Genomic DNA, 15,254 nt, shown 5'->3' with positions numbered 1-15,254 from the left:
CATGCACCCAGAGTGCTAGGCAGAAGCACTCATGGAACACTGTTTGGCCAGGCCTTGTCTAAGCTTTTAATGACCTTCAGAGACATGTCAACAGACGAACAGTCCACACAAGCCTTCACTTTTCCATTCTCGAGCTTAACTGAAGTGCACCAAGAGTTCTGGTTTATATTTACCTCCTTTTCCCCTGGTCAGAAGGATACCTACAAATAGGTTTCCTGGGGATAAAACAACACTACATGTGCCAGTTATGGAGTGTTGCAATTATTTTGGATCAATTTATTTTCACTGAAAGTGTACCTTACCAACTTTACCCACTTGTGGGACTCCCCTCTAGAGCAGTAAACCGTGCTTTAATGGAGTCTGATACATAGACATTTAATGACAAGACATCCCTTTTCATTTTGGCAATGGAAAGAGAGAGAGAGAGACTTCAGAATTATTCTCATTACTGGGGTACAGTTCATTTACACCACATCATTCTGTCACAGATCATCTCACAAAGTAAGAAACCATAACTCTGAGTGCAGAGTGACAATTTCGTACTGGAAAACCATATCCCAGTTGAGTTTGACTGCACCATACGTAAAAATTTAATTTAATTAGGTTCATGGAGACTGTATTCTGCTAAGCAACTATCTTATTTCTCAATTAATTAACATGCTCACAGAAGTTGTGCTTTTCACGTAGGAAAGCACTTAAAAAATTAATGACATGCTAATAGAAGATCACAAAGTGTAAGTCCACAATATAACTCTTACTGTTGACACTTGAAAGAAATGAATAACTACTTGATTTGTGCGTGTGATATATATATATATATACACACACACACACACACACACACACTTGAATATCCACGCCTGCACAAAGTATTCCAATTGCAATGCCCAGGAATATAAAACACAGAATCTGAATCTGGCATGCAATCCACAGTACTTTTCTTTTGCAGATTCATAACCCTTGATGGAGCGTATGCTGGGATGGTTCCTTGGGAAGGACAAGGCCAATTTCCTTCCCACTGTGCTTTTGATCAGTCTCCAACCTTAATCTATTTTTCCTTCCTTCCTTCTGAATAAAATTTGGATCCATCATTGCATTCTTGTATCCAAGGAACAACCAAAGCCATCAACAAATATTTGAGATAGTTCACCGAAGAGAGTGGACTGAAAGATAATGACTGCTGGTTTTTGGAATTCTCATGAATTAATCATATCTGCGTAAATACAAAAACAAAATTATGCCACATTGTATCATATTTAATGGGAGTTTATTGGGAGAAAAAAAAAAAAGAAAACAAGATTAGCATCCAAGCATATTGTTTTCACCTGGAAAGTACACTATGTCACATATCGGCATTTGCAATGGCAAAGATTCATCACTTGGGACCTGAAATTGTGTTCCAACTTATACTTGATAGCAGATTTATTCTCTTCCCTAACTTGAATATTTGAACTGATTGAAAGAAAACTTTATCAAACAAGAAGAGATATGCCATTATAATGCAGAAATCTCAGTTGCTTGTAATCCTTTTCTCGATGGCGTTGAAAATTTTGGAATCTCACCAGGTGATGTTTATAAACTGAAAGCAGATCACCTCATTTCAGCTAACACGTTTCATCCCTGCTTCCAGGTTTGATTTTTATTATTTCAAAATTTTACTGTAGCATGGGAAGTGTAGGGAATGTCCCTTAACCAGGTACGTGTGGCGTCCACTGTCGAATTCTACCTTATGCGTCTCTTGTGAGAGTGGATCACATTGGGGGGGGGAAGAAAGAAAAACACTATGTCGGAACAGGCCATTATGTTCCAATAGTGCCGACTGGCTGCCGTGTCATCCGCAGCCCAAGGGCATCGCAGCATGCGGATATGGAGGGGCACTGGTCAGCTGGTCTGCATACTGCTCTCCCGGCCGTTTTGTCAGTTTACAAGACCAGAGCTGCTCCTTCTCAATCAAGTAGCTCCTCAGTTTGGCTCACAAGGGCTGAGTGCACCCCGCTTGCCAACAGCGCTCGGCAGACCGGATGGTCACCCATCCAAGTTCTAGTCCTGACTGACAGTGCTTAATCTTTGGTGATCTGACGGGAACTGATGTTACCACCACGGCAGAGCTGTTGGCATTAGGTGCATGTAACATAATACAATAGCCAATCCATTGTGGTGGGGCTGAGGAAGGGAAAGGGGGGGTTGGTTCTTATCAAGTTCCTGCATTATTACAGGCCTCTTAACAATGCAGGGAACACACTGTTGGTGCCAGAGCTGGTAACTCCTCATGCGTGCCAAGGCATGTTTGACTGTTGAGTCTGCAGCATGAGACCTCCCAGTTGGAGTAGGAGGCACTACGGTAGGTGATTTGAAGTGAAGTGAGTCAGACTTCCCCAATCTGGTGGTGGCAAAATCTCTGCAGTCTCACTGAAGAGAGTAGACTGTTTCATCACTGAAAGGGATGACACTAAGTTTTTCTCTTTTTGGCTACACAATGGGAGGAAAGTAGATTCAAAAGAAATAGTGAGAAGAACTACCCTCAGAAACTACTTTGTACCTAAACTAATGGCAAGTCCTTTTTGACCTAAAACTGTCAATATTTGTCGAGCATATTGAGGTTAAATTTGGAGATTTAATATCAATCAGTATAATGCAAACCAACTGTTGCCTCGTTAAAAGCAATCTCAAGTCAGTCATTCCTCTCCTGTGAATATTTATGTCACCATCACTCCTTACAAAAGCTTCAACAATCCCTGTTTCCTTCACGACATCATATTGCAGATGAACTGCACACAAAGCTGGAATAATGTCATATACAATGTAGCTGAGAGATAACAGAATGATTACTGCTGCTTTTGTTTTCTCTTTCAAAGAGAATGTATTACCTGAAAAAGTAAAACTAATTATCTATCGCTGCAGTGGGAAGCCAATTGTGAAGTAGTACATGACGTATTCAGCCATCAGTGTCTCGATCTGTGGCTCTAGCCTCCTCCCTTTTTACTTCAACAAGCATGTATTAAGACATCTGGGAGAGTGATCTTTTCGTGATTGTCATTTCCCTTCAGCACCGACACCCGACTGACCACCTACCCTAATGGGGTCTCAAGAAAGCTTAGTGGCATGTTTCATTGTTGGCGCATCATCAGGTGCTACCCCACAAGGCAATATTGATGACGTGCTGCAAGATACAACTACCCAATATAAAAGCAGTGGCAGTAATGATCCCCCTTTCTTCTGTAACATATCATCTGAAATCAGTCACATGGTGGACACAAGAAATCATCAAGACCATCAGATAACACAGCTGTGTGCCCCAACAACGTAAGCGTCACCTATCAGTAGGAAACGTTATTGCTTCTAAAGGGCTGAGCTCAGCCACATTAGCTCATAAAATACCAGGAATATTCTTATATCACTACTATAGGGACGTATACCTCTTCTTTACAGATTTGTGTCAAGTTGCATTGTATCTACATCCACCAATTAGCAACCAGTGTTCATGCTAACATCTTAGATGAAAATTTCTGTAGTGACTATACTGTTATTGCAGAATGCCTTATGGTACACTTCACTCGAGTATTTGCGTCTACCAGTTATCCTTTCCCTTTCCATATACACAAAAGCCAGGTGGAGAATTACAACCTGTCTTCACTGCATGACATCTAGAACCATATAATCCCTCTTTCAGTGAATGAGAACTCCTCAGGACTTTGGCCCTTGGGCACAATACTGCATCAGGAACTGATAGAATCTACTACCAAATACTACTACATCTAACTGTGGATTGCCCACACCACATTTTTGCGGTCTTTAATTGTGTCTGGATTGAGGATGAGATCCCAAATCAGCTGAGAGAAAGTGTAATTGTTCCCGACTTGAAACAGAGTAAAAACTCATATAAGATGGACACCTGTAGACCAATCAGTCTCAGGAACTAGCAGATGAGGGACAGCCTCCAGCAACTCTGTTGGTCTCTTGAGATGAGCCTTTCGTGCAACTCCAATTGTGGCTTTCAAAAGGGAAAGTTCACAACTGACCGCTTATTTCTTCTGGAGTTGGCTAAGGATGATTTTTGTTCTTCTCCAACACCTCATTACTGTCTTCTTTGAAAAAAGGAAGTCCTGTGACACCCGCTGACATTACCATATCCACACTGTACTGTATAAGCGGAGTTTGAGGCACTCATCGTGATCCTTACTGGAATTTTTTCTGGCTGGACTGAGATCAAAACATGCAGTAAACCTGCTATTCGAAGTGAAAAAAGGAGAAGTTGAACAATAACCTTGCAAGAGCTATGGCACCTATGGTCTTGCTGTCATTATGTGCAGATGATATTTACATGTACTGCAGATTTTTAGCCATGAGTGTTGCTGAACACCTCCTTTGGGGTTCCATAAAGAATGCACAGTCCTGAGCTCTGACCCATGGCTTCCAATTTTCCACCACCAAAATGTGTATATGTATTTCTGCTGATGTACAACTGTGCAGCCATGTCCAGAACTTTCCCTTCATAATGAACTGCTCAACAGGGCAGATTCATCCCACTATGTGGAACTTTTATTTGAAACCTAGATGATGCCACTGCTATATATTTGCCAGCTTAAAAATAAGTGTCATTTGAAAATCAGCACTCTCTGCAGCTTTGTTAACGCTTCCTGTGGTGTGGAGCCCTCAACCTCATGCATGTTTAGAAAGTTCTTGTCCTCTCTCAACTGTATTACAGGAATCTGACTTATGGATTAGTGGCCACATTGTCATGGATTTGGTTCTGCAAAATGATTTCATTTTCAATTAGATTGAGTGTTGTTACATATATGTGAATGAAACTGTACGTAGTAAATTACTGGCAGCGTAAAAAGGTGTACAGAATTTAGATGTTTGAGTGGTTCCTTCCTTAACAGTAAATTTTTAGAGTAAAGTTGTGATAGATTATAAAGAGAACACTATGAACAAGTTTTTCAGATTATCCAGGTGAGAGAAACATTAACAGGTACTTTCTGAATTATTCTTAAAAATATGTCTAATCTAGTTATGTTAATATACTTAGTTTTAACTGGGATCCACACAAATCATTTTCTAATTTTTTTCCTTCATTTTTTCCCAGATTTCAAGGTGGAAAGATATACAGCTATATAGGAGAAGTGTGCATTTCTGTCAATCCATACCGAACTATGAATATTTATGGGCAAGAATATATCACTCAGTATAAAGGTTTGTTTCATTATGGTTTAGAAGTAGCATTGTTCAAATGCTTCATTCCACAGTTTTTAATGGAGTGAGAGCAATTTAACTATAGGATTCACAAATGGAGGTGGATGAAAAGCTCTGTACATCAGGTATGACACACAACTCTGACTGTGCTCTGAGCACTAACAAAGGAATTATTAATCATTCCTCATAAATTTATTGCAAATTGTTGTGGCTTCTGTTGTTCGTAAGTGACAAATACTACACAATTAGGTGTGAGACATAATTTACAGAATACATGTTTACTTCAAGTATGAGGCAGATAACACCATTCTAATTACAGATGTTACTATCTCTCAGGAGCACACTGTAGAAGCTCCACACACTTGGCAAAACAGTCATTAAAAATTTACAGTGGTGCATTTAGTAACCCTGCACCTCTCTGCACAGCTTGCCTTCATTTGTGACTCATAATATAGTGTAAAGTTGTAATCAATTGTTAATTGTTCTGCTTGCTAACATAGTCAGTATTTTCACAGTACTATTTTTGGGTTAAGTTTTTTAGGGCAGTCACAAGTTGTAATCAGTATGTTTTTGGGTTAATTGGTGAGTGATGGTTTGACAGTTTATTAATGTTTTGTAGGGTCAAATGGCACAACAGACAATGAAGTTATTTTTTTCAAACTATTTCTGTTTAATTTGTTATATTTACTTTTTTTAGGAAAACATTAGTCTGATTTTTCATGGTATGAGTGCTTTAGCTTTCAGATCTTTTAGATGCAGCATTGAAGTAGGTGGTGATAAAAACTGACAAAGCCAATAATACTGACTGCCTATATTTGTACCAAAGTCTTCCACTTCTTTTCTTGACTGCAGTTCAACTATCAAGTAATTTGCTTTATAATAAAGTCCCTAAGGAAAATAAAATAAGCCATATAGTAAAGAGGAGGCTTAGGAAAGAGAAAAGGATGGGAGTGCGTTAGTTTATTGAAGTCCACCTAAGGTACTGGTAGTATGACAATACCAGAATTATTAGAATTCGATCTTGATTGATAAACTAAATACTGCTAAAGTGAGACACAAAAATCTGCCTGAAGAAAATGTTTAAATATGGCTGCCTGTAAAGAAAGACACATTGTCTACATCAAATTTATGTCATTTGGATTATGGTTTTGAGCACTGTTAAAAGTCTTCTTCAGATCCTAAACCTGAATCTTCACTCTGCATACAAGCTGTACTTCATAGTAATTGGATGCTGGGTATGAGGATGACCTGTAACAGAGATCAGAATTGGTAATCCAAATAAACATAAAAAAGATCTAGACAGTATCTGTTTTTCTTCATCGTATTAAAAGTGGCAATGTTGCCCTCAGACATAAAATCTTTTATTGTGTTGTCCTTATGTTATTTCTTTACAGAGGACAACATTACTGGTGTGAAAAACATGAGAGTACCTGTAGTAGACTAATAGTAACCAGTAGTAGCATAAGTGAGAACTATTTTAATTAGTAATTCACAACTAATTAAAACCATGCAAAAAATGAAGTGAAATATGAGTGCAGTGACATATGCTTTACTAGGTCTTTTGGAATTACCAGTTCTACTTAAGATAATAAAGAATGTCTGTAATACATAATCTATGTTGTTTTTAATGAGTGTTTGTGATTTTTATTGTAGGAAGAGAATTCTTTGAAAATCCACCCCATATATTTGCAATAGCAGATGCAGCTCATAAAGAAATGAAGCAACAGGGACGTGATACATGTATAGTTATTAGTGGTGAGTCAGGAAGTGGAAAGACAGAAGCCTCAAAAATAATAATGAAGTATATAGCTGCAGTGACCAATTTAGGTGGTCGGCAGGAAGTTGAGAGGTATACTATATTGGTATATTGTATCTGGTCAATAACTAGAAATGTCAGTGAACAGTATATTATATCCTGTTTTGTTTACAGAGTGAAAAATGTTCTTCTCCAGTCAAATGCAATTCTTGAAGCATTTGGAAATGCAAAAACGAACAGGAATGACAATTCCTCCAGGTTTGGAAAGTACATGGACATAAACTTTGATTTCAAAGGAGATCCAGTGGGAGGCCACATTAATAATTACTTATTAGAAAAGTCAAGAGTAATTTTACAACAGAAAGGAGAAAGAAATTTTCATAGTTTTTACCAGGTAATTCAAGGTGATCGTAACTGTATGTTAATATATTAACACTGTTGATATGATAATGCAGATGGTCTACTGTTTAATGGCAGCAATATTATATATTGCTACCACAGAGTCATTGTGATATATACAGAGTGTTTAAGTGAAACTTCAGCTGAAATCAGTATGGCAGTATCACATTAATGCATAGGATGCCAGATTGTCCGTGTTATCTAATCACCTACTTAAAAATGTCGGAAAGCTGTTAAAGATAGAGATGTCCATTGACATATTTCTGAGATAAAACAAATGGGTGTATTGAAGTCCAACTATCTCTGACTGTAATCGTGTCACACTTGATGTGACACTTGCATTTATGGGTGTTGGCCACTTGCTTTTATGGGTGTTGGCAGGCACTATTAGAGATTGTGTGCTTAGTGTTCTCGGTCTTAACTATCCCCCCCCCCCCCTCTGGTATTTCCCCCCCCCCCCCCCCCCTCTACAAATAATAATGTTTCATTTCTCAAGAATAGCTTTTCCATGCACTCTATACCCCAAAAATTGGCCTTTAACCTATAGCAGAAGATATAAGACACTACCATGCATTCACTCCTATCCTACCAAAAAAATTATATAATTTCCAATACTCAAGAAAAATTAGAAGTATGATTAGCATTAGGGTACACTTGTAGTAGCATGTGCTATTTATACCTCGATCAAAGTAACAAATTGACACTCGAGCATGGAAGGGCAGCGTGCACAATATGGCTGCAGCAGCAGCAGCAGCAGCAGCAGTCAGTTCTGTTGCAATTTCGCAACTAGTTTCAGACATTCTGTCTCATAAAATAAACATGCCACACAGAGAAACAATGCAACAACAGAAACAGATCACATTACTATGTCACTGGCCTAAAGTGTTGTCTGCAGCTGTCTATGATAAGTAGCACTTGATTCAACAGAACAATACGACAAGTTGAAGAGAACAATAGGCATGATCAAGCTCATGCCCCACTTGGTTGTAGCTGTCATTTAAACAAATAGCTGTGAATCATTTTGTTTTCCTAATCAAGTATAGTCATGAAAAGTGAAGATGTGGCATTTGACATATTTTTCCCAGTATATGATAATTTTTTAGGAACACTCTTTGTTGGTTTATAACATGTGGAAACATTCTGTAATGGTATCTTTCTGTTCAAATTATAAAAATAATGACTGGCAAAATGTACAGATAAATGCAACATCCCAAGTGAATATTGTGTCACTGTTGTAGAGCTCAAAATGATTAACTGTATGGAGGTTACTGTATACTGTAGAGCTTATTACTGCAAAAGGAATAGTCTGATGAGAGGATCATATCATTGAAACACACAATGAAAACAGTGAGCTGAAGAAAGTGATTGCCCCCCTCCTAACTTTTGATTCATCATCTGTGCTGATGATGCAAGCCTTGTCATGTGTTCCTGATTTCATGCTGTATTTTAAATGCCATTGTTTCATTCTATAATGAGCAGGCAGTACACTGCAAATGCAATAAGATAGATCAACTGTCAAATGCCCACTTCCACAAATTTGTGTGTGTTTTTTGAGCACTGTAAAGCATGGAGTTGCAAATTGACTGTGTTCTGAGACACATATAGAAAGTTTCAAGGTTGAAGAGTAGGCACATCTGCTGAGGGGAATAAAGTTTAGAAATTATTACTTTTGCGGTAGCCTAAAGTTTGCTAGGTAGTTTTGTACCTCTGTAAATATATTGAACAATTTGTGTAGGAAAGTACACATGGGGCACAGTGGAGTTCCAACGAAGTCTGTGTCTTGAACTTTATTTGAAAGTATAAGAATGCCAAAGTAGTTGTAAGCTAGTGTAGGCTGGCCAGGGTGGCCGAGCGGTTCTAGGCGCTACAGTCTGGAACCGCGCGACCGCTACGGTTGCAGGTTCGAATCCTGCCTCGGGCATGGATGTGTGTGATGTCCTTAGGTTAGTTAGGTTTAAGTAGTTCTAAGTTCTAGGGGACTGATGACCTCAGATGTTAAGTCCCATAGTGCTCAGAGCCATTTGAACCAAGCTAGTGTAATCAATCCAGTAATATCCAGTGCAAAATCCAAATACACAAGCAGTGTCGTTTTCAGAAGACAGTTGTGGTATGAAGTTTTAAGCTTCATATAAGGCAACAATCTGACTGGTATGGTAAATAGGTATTTAACTAGACTGTCTCCACCCATTTTGTGCACTTGTTGTGATTCTAGTAGGCATAATGGGTTCTCTCCTAATGGATCATCATGTGTAGAGTACCTTTGCTCCCCACAGAATTCATATCGGTATTACTGTCAGACAGTGCCCCCTTTAACCAGCAATAAAACTGATAATGTTGGTGGGTATGGCCTGGCCCATGCAGTAGAGGGAGGAGAGGTGCTAATATCTCTGCCAAGAGATCATGGATAGAGAGCAGCTCAATAGGCCAGAGGATATTGGGCCTATTGCTCTGTGTATTGGTTCTCCCAAGGATCTCAGTAATTGTGTACTCCAGGTCGCTTGTTTTGACTTAGAATTTTCAGTGCTCTGTCAAGTTATTCTCACAATATCACAGAGCTCCCATGTCATCTTCATCATCTTATACAGCTGCTTCCCCTTTCTTCAGAGTTTCTTTAATTTTCCTGCGGATGGAATCTATATTTCCTGTAGTCATGCATGATTCTGCAGTTTTGTGTTTTACTTCTGGTTGCTTTATTTTCTGCATTGTTATATTTTCTCCTTCCGCCAGTTAAATTTGCTCTCTCAACAAGTGACAGAAAGATCCCAGCATCAATTGAAGATTGAACCCCTTTACATTTAGATAGATAATCGGTTACTTACCTAATGAATCACCGAGAACTGTGTAACATTCTGAAGCAATGACATACCAATTTATTATCTGTTTGCATCTAATTGAATTATTGTATGAAAATCTGTCATATTAATTTTGATTAATAACTGCATACACTATGATCTCTGAAAGTGAGCTGTCATTTTGCCTGCATTATTTAATCTCAGTATGGTTGTTCTTTTTTTCACAGTTGCTTGGAGGTGCAAGTGAACCAGAGCTTAAGGAATTCCAGCTCAGTCGTGACCCCGGAAACTATTTTTACACTCGACAAGGAAATGCTTCAAAAGTAGAGGCAATCAGTGATAGGTCAGATTACAAAGCAACTGTTGGAGCATTCAAAACATTGGGGTTTTCCAGTGCTGAAACAGATACAGTCTGGAAAATTGTGGCAGCAATTCTTCACTTGGTAAGAAAGTGGCATTTGTCTTCGTTTACAGAGCTTTTTGCTGTTTGTTGATGCTTAGTGTTGAGCCAATAATTGCATATATTTTTTTATTTGTATAGTGTTGTAATTATTTGCATCATACGTTTGACTTTTTATTGTTTATGGAAGGGTGAAGATGGTCCAAGAGGTATCTTTGTGCTGATATAAGCATTTCATTGTCTGTGTGTAATTTAGTTAATGATTAGTTCACATTCTGTTCTGTCATCATAAAAGGATTCCCATGGAAAAATGTCTCCAGGACAACAGTCCTCTGTGCTGAATAATGAAAACTTTATGCAAATTTTTTCTTAAGTCAGCATGTGTGAGCTTACACTATCACAGAGTAATCCATTCAATGTCTGCATCTCAAGGATACCTGGGAATGATCTGACCATTGGCTTATGAATCCAAAGTGCTGAGTAATGCTGCTGCTATTTTTCCATTGCAACAAACATCGACGTTCTAGACGGTATGACAAAAAAATGATAGCTTTTATGGTTCTTGGGCATTGTGTCATATATGTTGTGAAAACTGCTCATTTTCATGAGACAGCTGCTTGTCATCTTCAGGTGCTTACTGGCTTATTGCTGTTGTGGCTCACTAGAAAAGTGCAGGTGCCAAGGATCAGGACTGTAATGTAATCGTAAATGAATCGTAGAGGATGTCCACATTCCTAGCCACATGGCACAGAAACAAGTTGTGGTCTTCGCATGTCGGTGAGGGAAAACAGGTGCAAGTTGCAGACCCAGTGGATGTAAGGATCTTTGATTCTCCATAGTTCATGATGAGCCACAACAGCAATCCATTGGTAAGCAGCTGCCTCATGGAAATACTGTGCTGTTGTAACTACATTTTATGATGGGCGGAAAAAAAAAAAAAAAAAAAAGGTAGGCATAGCATCCTATCATGAAATCTGTAAAAGAGCAAAGAGCAGCCATTCACATTGGTCTAGGAATGGTGGAACAAAATTGTTAGAACATAGTGCTTGTAGGAGTGGAGGGTTTACACTTACTAACACATTTTATTCCATATACACTGGATAGACAAATGGTGAACAAGAAGTACAGAATCACACAGTCCAAGGGTAATCCATGTCTGAGGTGGTTGCTGTTGTCACAGGGCAGGTAGTGTAATATGTGGATCATATGGAACACCAACGAGAACTGCTCTTCCCGGCGGAGCACACGCTTGTATCAGGCGGGTCGGCCGCTGGCTTCTACGAAGTGGTGCAGCTATTGTTTTGATGGCATGGCTTCATTCCGGCATTTGTCTTGTGGTGGCCTCCCGCAGCTTGCAGCCCAGTCAGCGGTGCAGGCAGCAAGTATGGATCAGTTTCAGACAGTTGTCTGACAGTAGAGCATCAAATTTAGGAAGGGAGATTGTACCAGCATATGTTACAGGGGTAATGGGTTCCCTGAATGAGACAGTATGTTGTGGTGATTTGTTGTTGTTGCACTACTACTACTACTACTTCTAATTCTACTTCTTCTTCTTCTTGGTGCCGAAATATTATAGTAATTACACAGTAACTTTGGCAACGGCCTTGCCACAGTGGATACACCGGTTCCCGTGAGATCACTGAAGTTAAGCACTGTCGGGCGTGGTCGGCACTTCGATGGGTGACCGTCCAGGCCACCATGCTCCGCTGCCATTTTTCGGGGTGCACTCAGCCTCGTGATGCCAATTGAGGAGCTACTCGACTGAATAGTAGCGGCTTCGGTCAAGAATACCATCATAACGACCGGGAGAGCGGTGTGCTGACCCCACGCCCCTCCTATCCGCATCCTCCACTCAGGATGACACAGTGGTCGGATGGTCCCGGTAGGCCACTAGTGACCTGAAGGAGTGGAAAGAAAAAACAAAAAAAAAAACAATAACTTTAGAACAAACCAAGAAATACACATGCATGGTCTTCCAGACTATAGATAAATTGTAGTGTTGTGAAATTAAAACTTATGGAACAGAGAAATTCTTACATTCTTTGGAAAATTTCATTGATCTAAAAAGTCGTGTGGCCTGAACGAGCAATTACCAGACACAGGGTGTATATGACCAGAACAACCAGGAGATCTGGGGAAAACCTGGGAATTTTTTCATCTGGGAGAAAACCGGGAAAATTCCGCGGATTTTTTAGAATTCTGGGAATTTTTCAGTGTTTTAGTTTTCTGTTAAATTTTTGTAATTTTGACTGGTAAGAACTGATGCTCTAACAAAGGATATTACTGTGTCCCGCTACTGCAGAATAACACTTCAACAATAAAATATAAACGAGGGAAAAACACGAAAATAATTTGCGAAGGAAATGTGCCATATACAACAGTACAACAACGACACACAGTGCTCATGCAAGCGTGTGCCAACAGCAGAATGTGTCAAAGGCTTTAGGAGGACTATGCAATGCTTCATAACAACAAATTGCCTCCAATGAGAATGTAGTCACAACTGTTTACATTAGATTCGTTTTAGCAGTTACGAGTGGGCTCCTGCGCGTGCGCAGTTGAGTCGCATTTGAGCAGTAGATTCTCCTGCTTCTGACTACAGGAATGTGGCTGTTGGCTGTGCAAGCAGTCACAGCAAGCAGCTAGATGCTACCAGAAAAAAGCTTGTTTCACAAAGCGCTTGGCATCCAGTGCAGAATAGTCTATCGATTATTCATATGATTTTGAAATGCATCCCTGTTGGTTTTTGAACATTTTTGAACACATTTTGAGTTGATTTCTGAATGAATCATAAGTTGATTTTTGAATGCGTGCATAGTGTATGTGATGTCTCTGTCAGGAGAATCCTTGTCGCATCTAGAAATAAACTTTTTGCTGACACAATAGGACGGGCGTATATGAGCTGAGCGGAGTAAAGCCGAACGGATGAATACCAAACGCCATCTGATGTGGTTGATTGGGTTTGCAAATGGTCAGCATTGTTATAATTACTAGTGAAATCCATAGATTCAGACTACCAGAATGGAAATAAACAACTAACAGGAATAAAAGGTGAGAAACATCACGTTTATCTTCTCGGTGTATCCAAGAAAATGAAATTTGACCGAAAATTTTTGGCCAGATCGCTACACTAGTAAGGGCCAGTTGTACTCTATTCTGGAAGTACAGTTGTACAGTCCCTTGTACACTTAAGCTCTATTCTGGAAGTAATGTGGAAAACGTGTTGTACGAACACGTAACAACACCTAACAGGAGAATAATCGCGTCATATCTAAACTGGTGATTCTGGCAGGGTTAGTGAAGTTAATCGGCAAACAACTTTTGACAATGGCAGGAATAGCTACAGAATTGGTCATGACAAGATTGTTTGTTGGAATGAGGAAGAAGAAGAAACGGGGACATCACACAAGTTATGGAAGAATAAGACGATTCCAAATTCATATAAAAATTTCACAATACTACTGTTCGATCTCGTGCTTGAGAAACCGGTGTGTATGAATGAAATGTGAAACTATTCCCTAACATAAAGCTTTTTGCTTGTAGTAGGCCTAATAGGCATTTGATATTGGTACTTACTGAATTATATTTGGTCGTGTTATAAAAATGACCATTTGTGCCAAAGCAGTCTTGTTAATTTCATGTGTGTTACAAAATTGCTGCAATATTAGAAAGGCCTATTTTGTTTTATCTAGCAGACAGTGACAAAATAGACGTAAGCAGATTGAGAAACCACACCAGTCTTTGGTATTATTATTAGATAACGACATTTTGATTTTTCATGTAGCAAAATGTTTGACGAACTTTGATGAGGTAATCGATCCTTTTGCAGAAAGGAAAACACGCCATGTAAAACTGTAGCAAGATTAGAGAGAAAAAAAAAATGCTAGGAGCTAAGGATTGAAGAAATGTGTACTTTCTTGCTTGTCTATTGTCTTTATTGGTTTTATGTATCCTATATTTAATTTCATGCCACAGAAAACAGCAAGTTGTTAGCTAATAGGCAATAAAGAGTGCAAATTTTCTGAAGAGTTCTTGTTGTTCTCCCGATTACAAATAATCCCATTCCCTTTTAATTCAGAGTTTTTTTGAAAAAAGAGGGGCAGGCTTTCAAACCGGCGGACTGGAAGCAGGAAAGGCACCACAGGACATTTCAGTTTAGGTTGTCCTGAATATAGCTTGATGAAATCCATTACAAAATATACACGTTTCAATATCACAGAGTGAGATACAGTGACGTGCGATAGAAGACTGCTGTCTGAAGAGGCATGGCACTGCACTTTGGCACACTTAAGACTAAACAATATGTCTTACATTTCCTCGAACACACATGTTTTATGTTTCAGACTTTTCAGGAAGATGTGCACTACAAGATGAACATATTTTTGAAAATACAATTTCTTTTAGTATTGATCCAGTTAGCAAATATCGTAGATCCGGGGCTGATGCACAGAGCAGTCTGTTATAGAGGGTAGTCTCCACGTGACCCGTGTTTACATTTAATGATTTTGCTGTGTCTCCTTCGTTTACTCTCACATCAAATGAAAACAATATGGATATCTGTGGCTGGGCGCTATCAAGTGAATTAAAATACATTCACGTAATTATGGAAGGCTAAAATATGTTATTAGCTTCAGATATTATATTATTTACAGCTTTCTGACAGTCAAGAAAATTAATTACCATGGAGGAACTATCCAAATGGGACAGAAATTGG

General features: G+C 39.1%; 1 protein-coding gene across 1 annotated transcript in view; it reads left to right on the top strand.

The window, feature by feature from the left end:
- The window catches only part of LOC124605462 (unconventional myosin ID), a 156,250-nt gene that overhangs the window by 54,823 nt on the left and 86,173 nt on the right, over positions 1–15,254 (top strand). Inside the window, exons 2-5 of the mRNA XM_047137151.1 lie at positions 5,087–5,193; positions 6,847–7,042; positions 7,124–7,343; positions 10,368–10,583. Coding sequence (XP_046993107.1) covers positions 5,087–5,193; positions 6,847–7,042; positions 7,124–7,343; positions 10,368–10,583 — 739 coding nt within the window. The remainder of the gene's footprint in view (positions 1–5,086; positions 5,194–6,846; positions 7,043–7,123; positions 7,344–10,367; positions 10,584–15,254) is intronic.

Source organism: Schistocerca americana, chromosome 3 (assembly GCF_021461395.2).
Source record: "Schistocerca americana isolate TAMUIC-IGC-003095 chromosome 3, iqSchAmer2.1, whole genome shotgun sequence".
Taxonomy (NCBI): Eukaryota; Metazoa; Arthropoda; class Insecta; order Orthoptera; family Acrididae; genus Schistocerca; species Schistocerca americana.
Note: the sequence above shows the minus strand (reverse complement) of the source record. Positions and strands in the feature narration are given on the sequence as shown.